At 38.8% G+C, this 18,316-nt stretch overlaps 9 protein-coding genes and 1 long non-coding RNA gene across 11 annotated transcripts; 6 read left to right on the forward strand and 4 right to left on the reverse strand.

Moving 5' to 3' along the window:
- The first annotated feature begins 222 nt into the window (after positions 1–222).
- On the forward strand, positions 223–3,115 carry LOC124191358 (trypsin beta-like). Of its 2 annotated transcripts, XM_046584540.1 has the most exons (9): positions 223–408; positions 477–639; positions 702–852; positions 917–1,024; positions 1,117–1,804; positions 1,894–2,029; positions 2,260–2,512; positions 2,581–2,698; positions 2,761–3,115. In XM_046584540.1, exons 1-5 carry the CDS (start codon positions 348–350, stop codon positions 1,420–1,422), a joined length of 789 nt encoding a protein of 262 aa, XP_046440496.1. In that variant the 5' UTR covers positions 223–347; the 3' UTR covers positions 1,423–1,804; positions 1,894–2,029; positions 2,260–2,512; positions 2,581–2,698; positions 2,761–3,115. The 2 variants fall into 2 exon arrangements, with proteins under 2 accessions (XP_046440496.1, XP_046440497.1); XM_046584541.1 differs by lacking the exons at positions 223–408; positions 477–639; positions 702–852; positions 917–1,024 and having other exon boundaries at positions 1,537–1,804; positions 2,755–3,115.
- On the reverse strand, positions 1,114–4,166 carry LOC124191366. Its single transcript, XR_006873390.1, has 3 exons — positions 3,972–4,166; positions 2,246–2,518; positions 1,114–1,418 (listed from the first exon to the last, which is right to left on the reverse strand). It is a non-coding gene; the product is annotated as an uncharacterized LOC124191366 (long non-coding RNA).
- LOC124191357 (trypsin-1-like) lies at positions 3,274–4,657 on the forward strand. The gene is made up of 6 exons (XM_046584539.1): positions 3,274–3,461; positions 3,540–3,693; positions 3,761–3,908; positions 3,992–4,099; positions 4,160–4,274; positions 4,344–4,657. Exons 1-6 carry the CDS (start codon positions 3,410–3,412, stop codon positions 4,553–4,555), a joined length of 789 nt encoding a protein of 262 aa, XP_046440495.1. The 5' UTR covers positions 3,274–3,409; the 3' UTR covers positions 4,556–4,657.
- A 450-nt stretch (positions 4,658–5,107) lies between these two features.
- Positions 5,108–6,382, forward strand: LOC124191359 (trypsin-1-like). The gene is made up of 6 exons (XM_046584542.1): positions 5,108–5,265; positions 5,328–5,478; positions 5,548–5,695; positions 5,763–5,870; positions 5,934–6,048; positions 6,132–6,382. Exons 1-6 carry the CDS (start codon positions 5,214–5,216, stop codon positions 6,329–6,331), a joined length of 774 nt encoding a protein of 257 aa, XP_046440498.1. The 5' UTR covers positions 5,108–5,213; the 3' UTR covers positions 6,332–6,382.
- A 665-nt stretch (positions 6,383–7,047) lies between these two features.
- LOC124191361 (trypsin-1-like) lies at positions 7,048–8,317 on the forward strand. Its single transcript, XM_046584543.1, has 6 exons — positions 7,048–7,190; positions 7,258–7,408; positions 7,484–7,631; positions 7,697–7,804; positions 7,870–7,990; positions 8,067–8,317. The coding sequence occupies exons 1-6, from the start codon at positions 7,139–7,141 to the stop codon at positions 8,255–8,257; spliced, it is 771 nt and encodes a 256-aa protein (XP_046440499.1). The 5' UTR covers positions 7,048–7,138; the 3' UTR covers positions 8,258–8,317.
- Positions 8,318–9,145: 828 nt separating this feature from the next.
- LOC124191356 (xylose isomerase-like) lies at positions 9,146–11,328 on the reverse strand. Its single transcript, XM_046584538.1, has 10 exons — positions 11,178–11,328; positions 10,962–11,111; positions 10,775–10,888; positions 10,550–10,715; positions 10,350–10,487; positions 10,213–10,280; positions 9,938–10,148; positions 9,741–9,861; positions 9,496–9,663; positions 9,146–9,391 (listed from the first exon to the last, which is right to left on the reverse strand). Exons 1-10 carry the CDS (start codon positions 11,191–11,193, stop codon positions 9,233–9,235), a joined length of 1,311 nt encoding a protein of 436 aa, XP_046440494.1. The 5' UTR covers positions 11,194–11,328; the 3' UTR covers positions 9,146–9,232.
- A 282-nt stretch (positions 11,329–11,610) lies between these two features.
- Positions 11,611–12,724, reverse strand: LOC124191363. The gene is made up of 4 exons (XM_046584545.1): positions 12,331–12,724; positions 12,160–12,262; positions 11,953–12,099; positions 11,611–11,891 (listed from the first exon to the last, which is right to left on the reverse strand). Exons 1-4 carry the CDS (start codon positions 12,637–12,639, stop codon positions 11,758–11,760), a joined length of 693 nt encoding a protein of 230 aa, XP_046440501.1. The 5' UTR covers positions 12,640–12,724; the 3' UTR covers positions 11,611–11,757.
- A 248-nt stretch (positions 12,725–12,972) lies between these two features.
- Positions 12,973–14,160, reverse strand: LOC124191362. Its single transcript, XM_046584544.1, has 4 exons — positions 13,794–14,160; positions 13,622–13,721; positions 13,401–13,547; positions 12,973–13,332 (listed from the first exon to the last, which is right to left on the reverse strand). Exons 1-4 carry the CDS (start codon positions 14,079–14,081, stop codon positions 13,172–13,174), a joined length of 696 nt encoding a protein of 231 aa, XP_046440500.1. The 5' UTR covers positions 14,082–14,160; the 3' UTR covers positions 12,973–13,171.
- Positions 14,161–14,444: 284 nt separating this feature from the next.
- On the forward strand, positions 14,445–15,509 carry LOC124191365. The gene is made up of 3 exons (XM_046584548.1): positions 14,445–14,783; positions 14,841–14,974; positions 15,052–15,509. The coding sequence occupies exons 1-3, from the start codon at positions 14,640–14,642 to the stop codon at positions 15,278–15,280; spliced, it is 507 nt and encodes a 168-aa protein (XP_046440504.1). The 5' UTR covers positions 14,445–14,639; the 3' UTR covers positions 15,281–15,509.
- Positions 15,510–16,150: 641 nt separating this feature from the next.
- On the forward strand, positions 16,151–17,183 carry LOC124191364. Its single transcript, XM_046584547.1, has 3 exons — positions 16,151–16,334; positions 16,416–16,540; positions 16,616–17,183. The coding sequence occupies exons 1-3, from the start codon at positions 16,182–16,184 to the stop codon at positions 16,959–16,961; spliced, it is 624 nt and encodes a 207-aa protein (XP_046440503.1). The 5' UTR covers positions 16,151–16,181; the 3' UTR covers positions 16,962–17,183.
- Positions 17,184–18,316: the final 1,133 nt, after the last annotated feature.

Here is an 18,316-nt window from a genome sequence, read left to right on the forward strand (position 1 = left end):
ATGTCCACTAAGGCTGAATTGTAACCAGTTTCATCCAAGCTCTCCTTGTAAAAAAGTGATCCTATACAAACAAATTAAAAAATAGGAATAAAACCAAGACTAATCCGACATTTTCTCATTTGACTTTTAAAAATCCCGCTTGCTTACTCGTGATACATGAGTCCCCCGCTAGATGTAGTCAGCCTGATCGTTATCATCGCTACTATCTCTGAAACAGCCGTAGAGACTGACACCAAATTGCTTGTGGCATAATTTTAAAGTTCAACTAGGACAAATTCAACAGCTTTAATAGATGATAGCTGCTCTGATTCAAACTTGGAGAGTTTGGTTTTAAATCGGCCACCGTCATGAAACTGGGGACTGCCATTTCCATTTTTCTCTGCTGTCTTCTCCATAACGCTTTAGCAGGTACGCAAACATCTCAATTTAAATGTTTTTTTTTTATTTATTTTAATGTTTATTTCGTAATTTTACAGGAGAAAATGTGATAAATGACCAAGAGCGAATTTTAGGAGGAACTAAAGCTAGAGAAGGAGAATTCCCATTTGTCGTTTCCATCACGACAAACGGTGAGCACCTCTGCGCCGGATTCATTTACAATCAGCGATTTATCGTCACGACAGTCACATGCGTCCAAAAGTAAAAAGAAAATCTAAATATTACAATTAATTCCCGGATAAATATTTGTCAATATCCAACAGTTTGTCACCGTCGCAAGTTTCAGTTGTTGTAGGACAATTGTCTCTCATCTCCAGCACCGAGCCGTACGAGCGTCGATATCAAGTCGTCAGCATTATTCCACACGAGAACTATGACGCGAATCTCGGCTTGAATAATCTGGCAGTCATCGAGGTCGGTACATAGAGATCAATCATTATCGCACAGCTGTCAAAATTTCGACTTTTGGTATACACAGACATCTTCGTCAATGGCATTCACTGCGGGCCATGTCGACTTCATCTGCTACAACGAAGATAACACGACTTTTCCAGAAGCTACTGTCATGGGCTGGGGTGCTACTCAGGTATATAATCATGCACAAAGAAAACAAACGGCAGAGTATGTGTGGAATCCTACACAAAGATGGGATTGCTTTCTCTATTCGTTTCTATATAGGAAGGAGGATTGCCTTCGATTGATTTACTGAAAGCCAGCGTTACTATATCGACCGAGTGCGTTATCTACGGTAGCGAAGAGTATCAACCCAACTACATGATCTGCGCAGGTAGTGATACTGCCAGTCCTTGTCACTACGACGAAGGGTCGCCGCTAGTTCAAGACAATATCGTCGTCGGAGTTGCATCGAGAAATACAGGATGCAAAGAGCTATTCTTGCCGACACTTTATACTCGACTGTCCTCTTATTATGCGTGGTTGAACCGGAATGCTGGCCAACAACCGCCAGCTTGCAGTGCAGCCTAAATTTAAAAAAATAATAATAAATAAATAAGACTGTTTTGTAACTATTCAAATGTAAATAAAGCAATATGAATTTAAGTCTACTAGATAAACTGGTTTTACCGAACCCTTAACAGGCTTTTATTGACTTAGATAATATCATAAATTCTTTGACGTCTACAGTACGTATACGAGCAATGGAGGTGAAAATATCAAAAAATAAAAAACAAGTTAAGCAACGGGCACGATAATGGGTTGGACAACGCGATAATCTTGTCGACGGGAACGAATGCTGACTTTTTAAGAAATAAAAAAAACCCGAACGAATTTTTAAGGTCGCTTTGTAACAGCAGTAGAATGAAGTTTGTTATTGTGATAGCCTTCATTTTCATAGGATCAGCCTTGGGTAATAGTTTACGTATAGACATGCTTTAATCAATCGTTAATCTGATTTGACTTTTGATTTGACTGGGGCCTCTACTGCAATAATTGCAGCCATTTACCAAGGCGATGACGCTTTACTTGGGGAATTCCCATACACGGTTTCTCTGACTCACTTTGACGAGCACATCTGCGGCGGATTCGTCTACAGTAACTATTTCGTCCTCACAGCGGCCTCCTGCTTGATCGGGTAACAAAACCAAATTGTTTTTAATTTGTCTAAGACGGTAGGTTTGCTGGACTATTTTTACTTTTTCCCTCTATCGCTTGAAAAAAAAATTCCCTTTTCCCTTAATAATCATAATATGGAGCAAGCAAGATTAGGATTTTATCAGTTGACTTTGAATCATGTCAAACAAAGCAACGGACAACATTATTGGGGAAAATAATTTTATTTCATTTGTACCTGTTAAAAAAAAGGAGATCGGAATGGGATGTAGCGGTGGTCGTCGCCCAATATTCACTAATCCTGCAGGATCCGGAGGAGAACCGCATTCAGGCGCGTACCTTCTACATCAATCCAGAGTACAATGAAACGTACCGCACCAACGATCTAGCGCTCATCAAGTTGAATCAACCAATAACTTACGGGCTCTACGTCAACTTCAGTTATTACGACGAAGTGAATGACACCTATACTTCCGCCGAGGTCATGGGCTGGGGTGCAATTATGGTAAACCTGTCAAATCGAGTTTGCATAACAAAACAAAAAATACACAATCGAATTATTATTATGAGCAGGATGGCGGACCCCCATCTACGAAATTACGAAAAGCCATTGTGAGTCTTCCGGCCGATTGTCAGTCTTACGGAATTGAAGAGTTCGTACTCAACACAATGATCTGCGCTGGCATCCATGGTACACCAACTTTTGCAGTGATCCATTTAGATAATAGAGAGTTTTTATTTTCGGAGATTTAGGACAGGACAGATCGAGTCCGTGCGAATTTGATCAAGGATCGCCTCTGGTTCAGGGTGACTACGTCGTTGGAATTGCATCTAAAAATCGCGGATGCGGCGGAAATTTTGCTCCGACCATCTATACTCGACTGGCCGCTTTTTACCCATGGATATCTAACGTTGCCGGAAAACAACCGATTCCATCATTGATGGATATGGGAGACTATTAAAAAACGATAAGCGTTCCTGTACATTGTAAACATAAAAGCCCCTATATCATACGTATTTGAGTCCCATAACACGCATGAATTTCAATGTTATATTGCAATCGAATGTCTTTTTGGAGGGAGGATTCTAATACACAAAAATGCAAGTCTTTAGCGTATTTTTTTGTATCGATGAAACACCCACCCAAAAAAAAATGTTCCAGGTCATTCCAAACACGAAACCTTATCTGGCGTCAATCAATATCAATTACCCCCCGCCGCTATCAATTTATCCCCGCCAGTGTAGACGACTCTCTTGCACGACGTTATCTCATTTCAAACTGCCCTATGTGAATGTCTTGACAACATCTGACGAGACTGTTTACACGCTGCCGAGATCTAACGTGGCAACAGTGTTTTCGTTCCATTTTAGTCTAAACGAGAGTATCCAACTAATTGACAGGATGAAGTGTCTAACGTTCTTGATTGTCACGGTCATCGCCTTCGCTGCGACAGGTACGTCTATCTGGTATTTAATTTTAAGAAACTCGAATTCGACGTCCCATGTAAGCTAATAGTGTTTATACCCCCCAGGAGTATCGGGTAATGGGCGAATGACTAACGGCGCTCAGGCATCAGCCGGTGATTTCCCGTACATGGTCTCGGTTACAACTGGCGGAGAACACATTTGCGGAGGATTCATCTACAATCGAGATTGGGTCGTAACATCTGCTTCTTGCGTTTACCTGTAAAATTGGATTCGAGCCGGTGAAATGATTAAATAAATAGCCTACAGCGTAAATTATTAATGACAGGTATTTGCCGAGTCAGATACGAATCACTGTGGCACAACTGTCACTAATCAACGAGGATCCTGAAGAGAAAGTCTATCCCATCTACTTAATATCCGTGTTCGAAGGTTACGATTACTCGTCCGGCTTACATGATATCGCTATGCTGCAGGTCTCATATTGTGAAATCATTAACAGATTATATAACGTGAGAAGAATTTTAAAATGTTCTTACTTGATTGGCGTTTCCCTTAGACGTCTTCACCCATCGAATTTAGCACCAACGTCAACTTTATCCCGTACAACGAGGCGACAGAAGCTCCTTCCGACATTGGCACCTTCATTGGATGGGGAGCCACTTTTGTAATTAAAAATAATTAAAATTCATTTTTATTTTTAAAATTAAAATGTTCATAATTACAGGACGGTGGTTTAGCCACCGCCAGGCTGCGCTCCATTCAAGTTTCATTCGGATCAGACTGCAGAGATTACGGCGCGGATCAGTTTTATCCAGCTTACATGATCTGCGCTGGAGGCTGTAAGTTAAAAAAGAAATAAATAAACTTTAATTGTAGCATTAAGTAATGTGATTTTTTGAATAATACAGCCGCAGTAGATACTGGAAGCCCCTGCCAATACGACGAAGGTTCGCCTTTAGTGCAAAACATCAGTGGAACAGTGGGCGTGGTTGGAATCATGTCCAAGAATGCCGGTTGTGGAACCAATTTCCAACCAACCATTTACACCAGAATGTCTCCCTATTATCCTTGGTTCAATAAGCTTGCCGGAGAACAGCCTACATTGAAGAAACTTTATTAACATTTTTTTTTATTCTACGAAGAGTATTGGACCCCTACGACATTTATCAAATAAATACATGCGCTATGACTTATGAATCATCTAATATATAGTACGAAAATGCGTCGTTGAGTTCTTTAATGGTAAAAGCGATATCCTTAAACAATAAACACATAATATTGGATGGCACCTCTTAATTTCTTAACAATTTAATTTGAACTGATATCTAATAAATTGATAAGAATGCATACGGACATGGATTCTGACATTTAAGAACGAATCACCGAAGCTTTGTGGTTTACCGTGTCCACTCGATAAGGCAATCACAATTTATCTACACTTTTGACGTGTTAAAACGCATTCCACAACAGTTGCAATGCTTCGCCTTGCAGAGGATTAAACACATTTTTCTTGATCCAAGGGAAATTTCCAAATGATTTCGTCATCTAACATCAGAGTAAAACCGACATCAAATCCTGATCGTGGAGTCGCATAAATCCAGGTCACGTCATCAACGTTCACGTGCTATCAGTTATTTACTTTCGTATAGCAACGCTATCGCCTATTGGGTTTTTGAATTTCACATCCTAACGGGTCTAAGACAAATCTCTGTGATGTCGGGAACTCAACAAAAGCTCGTCTGCAATTGTTGGCCAGTCAAAGAGAAGCAAGTATCGCAATGAAGCTCACAGCACTATTGACCGCTCTCGCCTTCGTCGCCCTAACCTCAGGTATTTACTAGAGAATCTTATATTTAAGAAATGTGAAACTCTAAATTTACAGTTGTGATTAGGGGCACCAAGTGAAGATCGCATTTACGGTGGTGCTACAACAACAACCGCCATACCTTATTTGGTTTCGATAGTAGTGAATGAACAGCACATCTGCGGCGGATGGATTTACAATAATGACTGGATTGTCACAACTGCCGCTTGCGTTGCCGAGTAACTCACTTTTAAACAAAATAATTTTTGTTATTTACAAAGCCTTTAATGTAATTGTATTTGAAAAAGTTACGAACCCAGTCAGTTGAGTGTCATCGCTGCTCAGGTATCCTTGCTTCAGCCGGACACAGACGAAGTTTCGGTTAATGTTTTCAAGATTTTCCGCTACAGCACCTACGACCCTTTAACTAAGTCGGACGATATCGCTATGCTGCAGGTAAAAAACTTTAATTTTAAATATCAAGTTTAAATTAAAGTTTTCACAATTTTTACCAACGCAATAGCTCGCTACACCTCTGACTTTTGGTGCTAACGTCAATTTTGTTCGTTACGAAGAAGCAGTTGAAGATGGCACCACTGACGCCGTTTTTGCAGGATGGGGTGGCACCTTAGTAGGGCTAATTCATCTAGAAAACAAAACGATTTTAAATGATAATAATTGAACTAATTCTTAGGAAGGCAATCTACCATCTACAAAACTGCGCACCATGACCGTGACTTTTCCTGGTGACTGCTCAACTTATGCGGCTGATGAATACAAGCAAAATTACATGCTGTGCGCTGGCACCGGTAACTGCTGTCTTACTTTGCTTGTTGTTGTTGTTGTTTTTTTTTCAATTAATTGCATTTTTCTTTTTCTTTGTTGACACTAGACACTGACACTGCCTCTCCTTGTGAATACGACGAAGGATCCCCATTGGTTCAAACTATCGATGGTGTAGAATATGCTGTGGGTATCATGTCAAAGAATCTGGGTTGCGGACTTGCCCCCGTGCCATCAACGATCTACACCCGCCTTTCCGCTTACTACGCCTGGTTCAACACGATCGCTGGACTCCAACCCCCACTTTAAACAAAAAACAGATTTTCAGTTAGCATTTTTTTTTTTAATAATTGGAAAAATCAATAAGACGTGCTGTCCATCCCAAAACAAGAAAAATACACACGTAACAAAATCTAAACCAATGTTTTATCGACTGATCAAGTCAAGGGGTTTGTCTTTTAATCCAATCAAAGGGATTCGTGTGAGCTGTTTATAACTAAGGTTGATATATGGGAAGCTTAGGAAGAGTTCATAATGGCACCTAAAGAAAATAGTACCAAGACAAGGTTTAACTTACTTATTGGCTCGGAAACAGTCTTGATGAAAGAACGTTGATAAACACCTAGCCTTAGTTTCACAACTGCTGGTGCTATCAATGCACATAACATCTTGGCTTAATTCTTCATTGTGTAAAAATCGATTCTTCCCAAAATTTCATCACCTGTGGCAATAAAATGAAAACATTATGGATAAGAATCGGATTTTAGTTTTGAACATAACACTACGGAATTTTACAATATTAAATCTAAAAAGAACTTAAGAAAACGGGCAGAATAACAGAAAACGTTTCCACACACTTTCTTTTGAATCATACCCGGAACATAATTAAAGCTACGACGTCGATTGGTAGTTTGAAAGTCGGAAAAATCCAGGTCACGTCATCGTTGAATTATCAGTTGTTTACGTTCAGGCATAGGCTACAAGGTGGTAGGTTCAGGTGATAGCATCAAGATTTAAATCCCATATCTGTTGGCGTCATGAAATCTTGCGTACGCCAAACTCAACAAAAACCCATCGGCAATCGTTGGTCAGTCAAAGTGAAAGAAAAGTACCGCAATGAACCTTACAGCATTATTAACCGCTCTCGCACTCGTCGCCCTAACTTCAGGTATTTACTATTAAATTATAAAATGTTCAAAAAAATGTAAAGGAAAATTTGTGAATTCGAATATTAGGAGCGCCAAGTGAGGACCGCATTTACAATGGGGTTGCATCTACGACAGCTATACCTTATTTAGTATCGATCGTGGCGAATGAACAGCACATTTGCGGCGGGTGGATTTACAACACCAACTGGGTAGTCACGGTTGCGTCTTGCCTGGTCGAGTAAATAATTAAACTGAAAAAAAAAATTGTCATCAACATTTACCTAATACTTTCCATTTTGATTCTTTTGAACAGTTACGAACCTAGTCAGTTGACAGTCATCGTTGCTCAGACGAGCTTGATTCAGCTGGACGCAGATGAAGAATCGATTAATGTTTTCAAGATCATTTCCCATGAGGCATACAACCCAGTAACCAAGTTGAACGATATCGCCATGCTACAGGTAACTGCGTTTTAAAGAATCCCGTTTTTTTTTTCTCTTAGCTTGTTTATCTCACAATCCTACAGTTGGCCAAGCCCATCACTTATGGTGCCAACGTCGGTTACCTTCCCTACGAAGAGGCAGAAGAAGTTGCTGGCATACCTACTACGTTTGCTGGATGGGGTGGTACTTCAGTAAGTAACCTAAAATTAATAATAACAAATCATTTTTAAAATTCTGAATATAACTGGCCTGCTAGGAAGGAAACTTACCATCGACAAAACTTCGCACAATCGCAAGTGTGACCGTTCCTGCTGACTGCACAATTTCGTATCCCGCAGACGAATTTTCTTCGAATTACATGCTGTGCGCTGGCTCCAGTAAGTTTTCCTATTGTTGAATGTTTTGCATTAGAAATTGTAAGTAGTAGTTGCTGATTATTTTTCTTCGTGACAGCCACCGACACTGCATCTCCGTGCCATTTCGACGAGGGATCGCCACTGGTTCAAACAATCGGTGGTGCACAATATGCTGTAGGAATCATGTCCAAGAATAAGGGTTGTAAAGCTGGTGCCGAGCCTACAGTCTACACCCGCCTCACCGCATACTATGCTTGGCTCAAGTCATACGGTGGTAACCAGCAATAATGTGTTTTCAAATGTCTTGCATCAAAATCAATAATAAATACACATAGACATTGTTCAAGATTTCAAAAATTACAGCGCGAAACTAGTTAAAAAAAAGGTTGTAGGTATCAGAAAGAAAAGAGGAGATATATAAAAGGGGATTTCTTTAAAATGTACTCGAGAGTCGAGTTGACTGATGCCCTTTGTGTGGGTTTAAATAATAAACTACAGCCTATTCGCTAACGCATGGTAACCAAACGACTTATTATTGATAATTAGCTGCCCTATTTCATAACAAAAAAGAATGCTTTAACAAAGGGTGTAGGGAACGGTGCTGATTAAATAAATGGTTGATAACAAACAACGATACAATACTGTTGCATACCGTATGTTATCATGTTCCATTACGTCCTTTAATATAGAGATCGCTTGTCAAATTTTAACTCTTTTGCGTTCGAAAATTAAAACATTTCGACGAAGACTTCATCACGAACTCGTTAACGGAACTAACCTCTAGCGCCCATTGAAACTAGAAAAAAAGTACACGCCCACACGAACCGCGCCAAAAGCAATGGGATCCTGTTTCTAACACATGTTGCGTCATAAATTTAGAATGCCGCAATACACACCGCAATCTAGAATATTTGTAAACAGAGATCAAGAGTTTCATCATTTTAGTTACTGATCAACAACCTGTCATTTGGTATTTAACGATTAAGGACGACATGGGCAAAAGTACATATGAAAGAAAACAAAATATTTAAGGGCTTACTAACCAAGTCATCGCAACACGCAACTGATACCTTTTGATTAGGATAAATGTAATTTAAAATCTCAAGAATCACACAATTGGACTAATTCCCTGAGTAGACCTTATCAATGACTAAATTCTACCATTGACAATTTCCGTACTAACTGAACGTTGTCGTTTATTCGACATTTAATAGTTGGACAGGAAAGTGACAGCCGGTCTATCTAAAAATCTAAAAACCTTAATTACAAATAACGATTAAAGATTGCCTCACAATGTTCCTGTTGTCCCGAAATCATTTCCGGTTCTCCGTGCTGATGGATAAACTCCTCACACTCTTCCAAATCAGTCAGTCCATTGGATATTTTAAGGCCAAATCCCGATTCGAAAGAAATGTACCGCGCCTAAAATAATAAAGCGTGTTTTTTTAATAGCTACCGTATCCCCTTCTCGCAAATAGTTTATCAATTGCACGGTATTGAAATTTTCTTGTCCATACAAAGAATACCTTCAAGTGTCTAGCCATAATTCCATCTTCCACGATTTTTGATGCATTACGTAGTCCACGAGCGAACGAATCCATGGCTGCGATGTGAGCTATGAATAAATCTTTAGTATTAGTCGACTCTCGGCGCACTTTGGCATCGAAATTCAATCCTCCAGGCTGAACGCCGCCCTATACATAGTCACAGAGCGAATATCTTAGGCTATTTCTTTGGTGCATTCAATTATGCTGGAGCACAAAAAACAAACCTGTCGAATCACTTGGAGCATCACAGCTGTGCAGGCTCGAATATCCATGGGGAACTGATCCGTATCCCAACCGAGATCCGGTGATCCTGTGTTGGCATCGATGGATCCCAAAATCCCGAACCTTCATTCAAAGATTGAATCACAAAAAAAAAGTTGTTATTCAACACACATTATTGTTTGTTATTAATATTACTTACGCGGAAGCCATAATGACGTCATGCTCGTATCCATGCCCAGCCAGAGTGGTGTGATTGGGTTCAATGTTCAATTTGAAATCATTTTGGAGATTGAACTGACGCAAAAATGACATGACAGTTTGAGCGTCGTAGTCGTACTGATGTCGAGTAGGTTCTTTGGGTTTCGGCTCGATAAGTAGCTGTCCTTCAAAACCAATCTTCTTCTTGTAAACTATCACGGTACAATTTTTCAATTATATGATGCGGAATTTGGACGATCAATAAAAAGAACTTACCTAGTGCCATACGTAGGAAATTTGCCATGTTGGACATTTCTAAGTTTAGATCCGTGTTGAGAAGTGAACTGTTTGATAAATTTCACTTGCACTAAGTAAAATGTTTTATTGTTAGAGGCTGATAATTGATAGATTACCTGTAACCTTCACGGCCACCCCAAAAGACGAAATTCTTGGCGCCCAATTTTTGGCCTATTTCCAAACCTTTCTTGACTTGAGCTGCTGCATATGCGAAAACATGCGCATTAGGGTTGGTAGCCGCTCCGTTGGAATAGCTATTGAAAACAAAGCACGATTAGCTTTTTGATTGACTGATGGTTAAAATAAAATAACATACCGTGGATGAGCAAAGAGGTTGCAGGTATTCCACAATAATTGAACGCCAGTTTGACGCTGTAAATTCAAAGCCAAGTCAGACATCTCATCAAGGTTTCTATTCGTCTCTTCCAGTGTCTGACCCTCAGGTGAAATATCTCGATCGTGGAATGTCCAATATTTGACGCCTATATAGCCATTAAGGAATAGTATTCAAAATGTGAAAATGTATCAAAGCCATTATTACCTAGTTTTGTGAAAAATTCGAATGCTGCTTCTAGACGGCGTTTGTAGTTTTCTATAGTTTCTGTGCCGTCGTCCCAATTTCGCTTAATAGTTGCTTGGCCGAACGGATCAGCTCCTACAACAAAGAATGAGATTAAATGGGCACCATTATTGTTCAGAACAAAAATATCTATTTGAAATTGCTTTACCTGTTCCTCTGAAAGAATGCCAAAAACAGACTGAGAATCGAAGCCATTCTTCCATCGAGCGGCCCAAAATGATTTCAGTTGCATTGTAGAATTTGAAGCACAGCGTTTCATCGACGTCCGCATCCGGATTAAAAACTATTTGAGGGGCATCTGTTATTCAATTTCAATTAATAATTACTGTATAATGGAAAAAATGTAAGAAGCCAATGGAATTACCATTAAAGAAGCTCATTTTGTAAAAAAAAAACAAAGCCTATTGTTACAGACCTAATTAATATGGGTGCGTTGGCCGTCTATCAAGCAACTATTCGAAACTTACTGAATTCCAAACGCTTGTATTTCCTACTTGGCACCGCCCCAGTCCGATGCTTGAATCTTGGTCCTTGAAATTATGATGGGCACGAGCTATCATGATATTAGAAGGTAACTGGAAGCACTAGATGTATATACCTGTAAAAAGAGAATGTTCTGTGTGGAAAATACCAACTGTGCATTTATCTATTTGATAATTCCAAAACCTGTGAAAAATACTGAAATGCTGTAAATACCTATTTGGGGTTTTTTTCATGTCATTTACACTACTCATTTATTGCCTGCTGCCCCGTAACGTAATTAACTGTATATACAGATTATTACTAATGGATTTAAATTTTAGATAGACAATAATTTTATTTAAAACCGAAACAATGTAAGCCACGGGAACTACGGTTTCACAAACTGAAATTTGAAATTAATGTTAATGGAGGGAACAATCATAAGCCTGACCATGGCCTGACAAAGATCTCTGCGAATGGGATTAAGCTTGTCTTTGAGAAATTTCAGGAAGGCAACACAGTAAGTACATCATACCACTTTTTCTGTTTTCTCCAGCAATAAAAGAAAAAAACTTCTCATCTTTAAACAGGACATGAAGGATTTCAAATAGCAATGCTGTAGAAACAACAGATTAATTGATGAGATATACTGAAAAAACATATTTATCTTAATTAACCTTTGGTATTTTTTTTATGGGATGAACTGAGAAAATCCTGGATGAAAAAGATCAGAATCTGGCTGGCAGCTACATCAACTTCAGTGAAGTATCTATGCAATAAAGGTGCCCATCGACGAAAGGTGACAGAACTCAGCAAGGAATATTCTGAAACACAAAAAACTAAAATCAAAACTACTGGTGTTGAAAGCCACAAAAAAGCTGTACCTTTGCTCATCCTGAAGACCTCCGTGCTTATGTCAAAAGAGCTGAGCATCACTGCAGAAACCAAGGCAGGAAGAAGAGAAACCTTGGATTTGGAAACTTCAATCTAAAATTCATTAAATATTTGAGAGAATAAATTTAATAGGGAACAGACTTGAAGAGCATTTCAGATACCTCAATCCATGTGCAGACTGCATCAATCGTTGTTGATTCAGTGGTTTCTTCCATCAAGTAGTAAATCAACTTCTTTCCAAAATGCAGTTGTTCTTCCAGACATTCACTATTAGGTTTCTGGATGGAATCAAATGCTTTACGCAACTCAGACAACATTGCTCGTATCTTCAAAAAACGTTTGTCTTCTTTTATTATAGCTACTACTTCTTCAATCGAGGTCTCCAAGTAATCTTGTCTCTCACACAATTCGGCTAGCATTCCAATCACATTAGCAGCTTCGGCAGCTTGATCAATTTCAGAACAATTCATTATTTTTGTTTGTGTAATCTTATCACGAGGGCACGAGGCAACTGACTGTAGTTAAGAGTTGGGGAAAGTAAAACCGGTGAAGTGAAAAAAAGTGTCTGCTTTAGCGAGATACCCTTGGGCAAAAAACTTGGGGTAAAGGGTAACTTGATTTGATAGGTTTAACCGTTTAAGCGGCAATTCCCGAAAATAGAGTTTCATTCTGGTTTTAACGTGGAAATACAAATACTTGTTTTGTTGGTATTTACTAATGGAAAATGGAGCACCAAATCCCATAATAATATTGAATTTTAGTTTAACTTGAAATTTTAAGCGTGAACAACTTAAAAAGTTGAGTTCGAAAATTAACGTCGAGTAATTTATTAGCGTAGGAAATTAGGTATTCAACTTACATATGAAAGAAATTATTTTTTATGGGGGAGTAGCAGGCTTTTTTAGTTAAATTATTTCAAAAACTGACTTTTAGTTTTAGGAAAACACTTTTGCAATTCAAGTTCGAACAAATTTCGACAAGGAAAGAAATGTACAATGCCTTTTAAACCTCCGGAAATCGCTGTGCGTTGAGAAGTAGACAGAAAACGACGGTATCGGGCATATTGTCAAGCGACTTTGATTTGATCCAATCGTTTCTATCTTCCACATACGATAAAAAGTTTGTGTTCTCATAGAGTACACCTAAGATGTGAAATAGCATCCCTAGAAAATCAAGAACACACAAAATAGTTAGATTAAAAACCACAATTAAACAAGGTAAGTAATTGAACCTCTATGGTATTTCAGAGTAGCAGCGTAATCCTGTGCAACAAAGAGGAGAATCTGACTGGCTTCGACGCTATGGTCAGTGGTGTAGCGATGGAGTATCTGAGCCCAATGACGGAAAACGCTTTCGTTTAGATGGACAAGATTTGATCCTTAAGAGAAATGAAAACAAGTTCATTCAACTGGAAGCTATAATCCAATAACAAACCATGTAAAAATGTATTACCTTTGCAGTTAATGGAGCAGTGGATGACAGCAGAAAATAAGGCTCGTATGAATGGAAACTTGTAGAGCTCACCTCTGGGCACCAACTTAGCATACTCAATCTATTCACACATTTTTTAAAGGAGAAATAATCATGCAAGCACAAGTGTCTAAGTATTTTAAGACGGGCTTACCTCGATCCACTTGCAAATGTCATCGGTCGTTGCTTCCAAATAACTGACTGCTTCCAAATAGTTGACCAAACTCACTTGAAAATTTAAATGTTCTTCCCAGTCTCGTACTGGCCGCTTTTTCATCAAATTGAATGCTTTGCGTAGTTCACACAACTGAAATAGTTGGACCATGAAAGGAAAGAACATGATCCTGCGAAATATTTCTTGTAAGATTTTTGCTTTCTCTTCATTTTTTTCCAACCGATAAGCCACCTCAGACAATCCATCTTTTTTTGTTGGCGATGCCATGACAGAAATTTTTAGACGTGGCAGTTGTTAGGTTACAAGAAAAGCACTCTTGACCGGCACGAGTTCGAAGGACGACTGAAGGTCGCGTTAGTTCAAGGTTTCAATTTTTCAAAGTTTCGAAGTCACCGACGCCTCCGCTTGGTGGCGTTTCGATTCCTTGGGGCAATTGTAATTTACTCATGATTAATGATAAATTTTGATGAAAAAATAGCTATTCTGATTTTATTTTTCAATATTAGTCGAACTTTAATTCAATAAAATTTAATTTTTGTGCGCTATTGCTGAGACGTGTTTCCGTGTGGCGCCAACTGGTCTGATCTGCCGCCATTTTCGATTCTTCCTGCTTCCAGTGAGAAGCATTCATTGACGCCGTCGTCCGTCGAGTCGTTTCGTTTCTCCTATTCTTTGTGATCGACTGTGCATAATTTAAAAACAGGCAACTTCAGTTTTCCAACAAAACATTCCGTGAAGTTTTTAGTGAACTGCAGCAAGAAACTCTTTGATCACTCGGTGGTGCCGTTCGTGTTGATTCAAATTGAAGTATATTTGGCTTCAAATATGGTGGCACTCGTGATTAAAGAACATCCAGTACCGGCATCCAGTACCGAGAAGATCATCCCGTCGTCGTCGGATCGTAAATTTCTCTTCTTTTTGCTGGCGCTAGGCAATTTAACCATGGCGACATTCATTTTTTCTGCACGGGTAAATCAATGTATAGCTTATCATTATTACTTAAATTTTTACTAGCCACGTATTTAGCCCCTATCCAGGAATATGAAATATGTGGTTGATTTGCCGTTTGAGAAGTTCGAGGTCTTAGACCCATACGAATTGCGTTGCGGATTCATGCTGATTATTTTGGCAGTTGTTTTGTGTGCAGAAAACATTGAAAAGTAAGTTATCATTGATTTGATTCATTTATGCACAAACTGTTGATAGACTGAATATTATTCGTTGCACTTTATATTAGAAGGGAAATGGCTCCAGCAATTGCTATGGCACAGACTTTCGTAATTGTGCATGCACTACTTCTCATCCTGTCCTGCTCATTTTCGATTTTGGATGTTCATGGTCGCGAAACAACAAATTCCGATGAGCTTCTCAGCAATCAGTTCACATTTTATGTCGGAATGATTGTTTTTGGAGGGTTAGTCATTGTTTTTCAAGCGATCAGTGCTCTTTTTGTGTACAAGTATTGAGGACCTATTTTCTTTTTTCCAGCTTAATTCTTTACTCTCCCTCCCCCACTCTGATCTTAAAACTTTGGTTTCGCTTCACCTTCCTATTGCCATATTATCCTATCTCTCCCTAGTATCACTTCAAAATTGTTCTGTGATTACTTTCACTGTCGTTTTGAAATTGAATCTTCGTAATACAAAGCAGAATTTGATTAAACGAAAGTCTATATTATTTTTCCTTCTGATTCAAAGTTAGCTCAATTCAGCTCTTTTTAGAATAACCTTGCCATCATGACTTAAACGTAACGAATCGAAACGTGCAGCAAGTACAAAGTTGAAGGACGAGTGAAGGTTGTACTCGAGCGTCTTGAGCCTTGACTTAGTGCTCCTTGTGGTGATTGCCATTTTTACATTATATTTTCCTTGTTAAACCCGTGATACGTTTGCATTCTCGTGAGAAGTAGTAAGATCAGTAAGATAGACGTCAATCAAAATAGCGGACTGTCTTTTGAGTGAAACGTGTTGCCGTGTGGCCGCTGGTGCAATCTTCCGACATTTTCCATTGAGGAGTTTTCATGGACTATTTCGCTATCGTGTCGATTCGTTCCTCCACGTTTTTATATCAGCCGATTGGGTTATTCGACACAAAGCTTTAATTCAATGACGTAATCATCGTTGACCTTGTATTTTAAAATTCGGCGAAACAGTTAACCTCGTTAACCTTGTATACGTTGAAATTCGGAGAAAGATTTATGGGTTTTTTTTCGGCTAACAAAACGTTTTGCGACGTTTTCAGCAAGGTCCAAGATCCATTCGTACCACTATTTTCAGTGTGGTCACAATCTCTTTCATAGTCAGACGTCCAGCTGTTAAAGAGTTGCCAAGAGAGTTGCCCCTTAATTCAAATTCAATTCAAAGTAGAATGCGAGGTAGAATGTTGGTATCTGATATGGAAGCACAACCAGTACTACGGGTTGAACGGAAGAAGGAGACGCCACGATCTGACCATACCAAGCTATTAACTCTTTTTTCGCTGCTCAATGTATTTGTAGGGTTGTACTTTCTTTTTTTCAAGGTAAATTATTCTTATAATCATGTCAACATCGCGCTTGAATTCTTATATTAATCACTGTCACGCCTTGGCTCACTGTTACAGAATGGGTTTAACTTGTTGGTTTTACCTGGTAAAGAGATCACGATCATGGATGTCGTAGATTCGAGCGACCATTTGTGTGGAGTTTTGCTCATTGCCATCGGATTCCTTTGTTGGGCCCAAAGAAAGTAAGTCATCAACTCATCATATCTATATTTGCATTATTATTTCATTTTTCTAATTGCCATTACATATACTTGAAGCTATATAATAGAACCTGTCCAGCAAGGAGTTTTTATTGCTCTGGCAAATGTGGCAGTTGGATTTGCAATATTAGTCGTCTTCATCCATTCGGCGTCCATTGCCACTCATCAGACCTACAAGAATGCCTTTATTTGTCGCGGCGTCTATCAAACTGATGCAACAATCATCTTTGAGGTTGAAGGTTCTAAATATAGTAAGGATGTTTATTGTGGATATCTCAACCAATTGTATTTGTTTGATTCTGTAATGATCGCTTGTGGGCTGGCTGCTGTTGTTTTAGAAGGCATGGCTGCAATGCATCTGTACTATAGCATTGCACTATTCTCCAACCCCTCACGCTCATAATGTTCGTTTCCCTTGTCATCTCTTAATTACGACACGGAAATCTAGATCTACTTTCAAAGTCCCTTTTTTTAAGTAAAATACTTTGGGTGATGAAACACAGTTAACTTGATCTATATTTCAATGGTTTTCTTTTCATCATTTTCTGAATTACACTGGCCTTTTAATAATAAAAACTGATTAAAACCACCACATCAAAAGTCTTACCGGACATCCTTCCGCGTTACTAGTACTTCCGTTTCTTTCATGACTCTTTGTCGGAGCCAACTTTCCTTATCCAGTATGACGTGTCATTGACTAATAATCCCTGTTGTAAAATTTTAATTCCAACAGGATTTTTTAAAAAAGAAAATGCCATCCTTTCCCTTTAAATGCCCGTCACGTTCCTTCCATTTTCTGACTTTCATTATTCCAGCAGCCAGTTGGAAAAGAAAAAAAAGATGATTAGGTAATTTAATGTCGACAGACTTTTCAAATTATTTCGCAAAAAGACAGGCTCTTAATCTCACGTCATTCAAATCTAACCAACATTTCTATCTTAATTAAGTTCCAGGAGAAATTGAGAAATTGAAAATGTATTCCACCTTTTTTTTTAGTTACAAAAGTTCCCTTTCAGGCGTATACCGGCAGGCGCGTATACATTACGCAGTTCAAAAACCTCCATTGAAACGCAAATCGATTCAAACATTGAAAACCTCCGGGTAAAACTTTTGAGCCGACTCTGCTGTGATGTGAATAATAGAGAAAAGTAAAAAATACAAATGATCAAAGTGCTCCTGTACGTACCCTACATATTCTACGGTCACATTTAAGTTTTGTAAAAAAAAGAGCTTTTTACGTGCGGTGAAAGAAACAGCCCCCGCATAATAGAAACGCCATTGAAAATGAATAACAAAAAAAGTAGGCCAATGAGGCCATTGAATTTCTCATAATGGTCAGTTAAATTTCAAAATGTTTTACCAGAGTTAAACGAGTTAAATGGTGGTGGCTACTTATTACCACGGAAACGAAGCCAATCATCTTGTTTTCTTTAAATTGGGTCATTCGTCTACACATTCGTTAGTCTAAACTTTATAGTCAAGTAGAGTTGAATGAGCTTGTTGGTAGAGGGCTAGCTCTCAATTGAAGAGTGTATACATTGTTGATAATAATATCATGTCGTCACGATAATTTGGTCAATTTTCCTGGTTCCAATTCCGCATATGTTTTATACACACACGTCCGACTATAACGGGCGCGAGGGTCTTGAATTAATAACAAGTTATACCGAAGTTATATCGCCCCATCAATCTTAACTCGTATCGTGAATAAATGACAGACATCGCTCATTAGTGAAAGTTGCGTCAATATCTTCCCGG

This window comes from Daphnia pulex, chromosome 3, assembly GCF_021134715.1.
Source record: "Daphnia pulex isolate KAP4 chromosome 3, ASM2113471v1".
NCBI lineage: Eukaryota > Metazoa > Arthropoda > Branchiopoda > Diplostraca > Daphniidae > Daphnia > Daphnia pulex.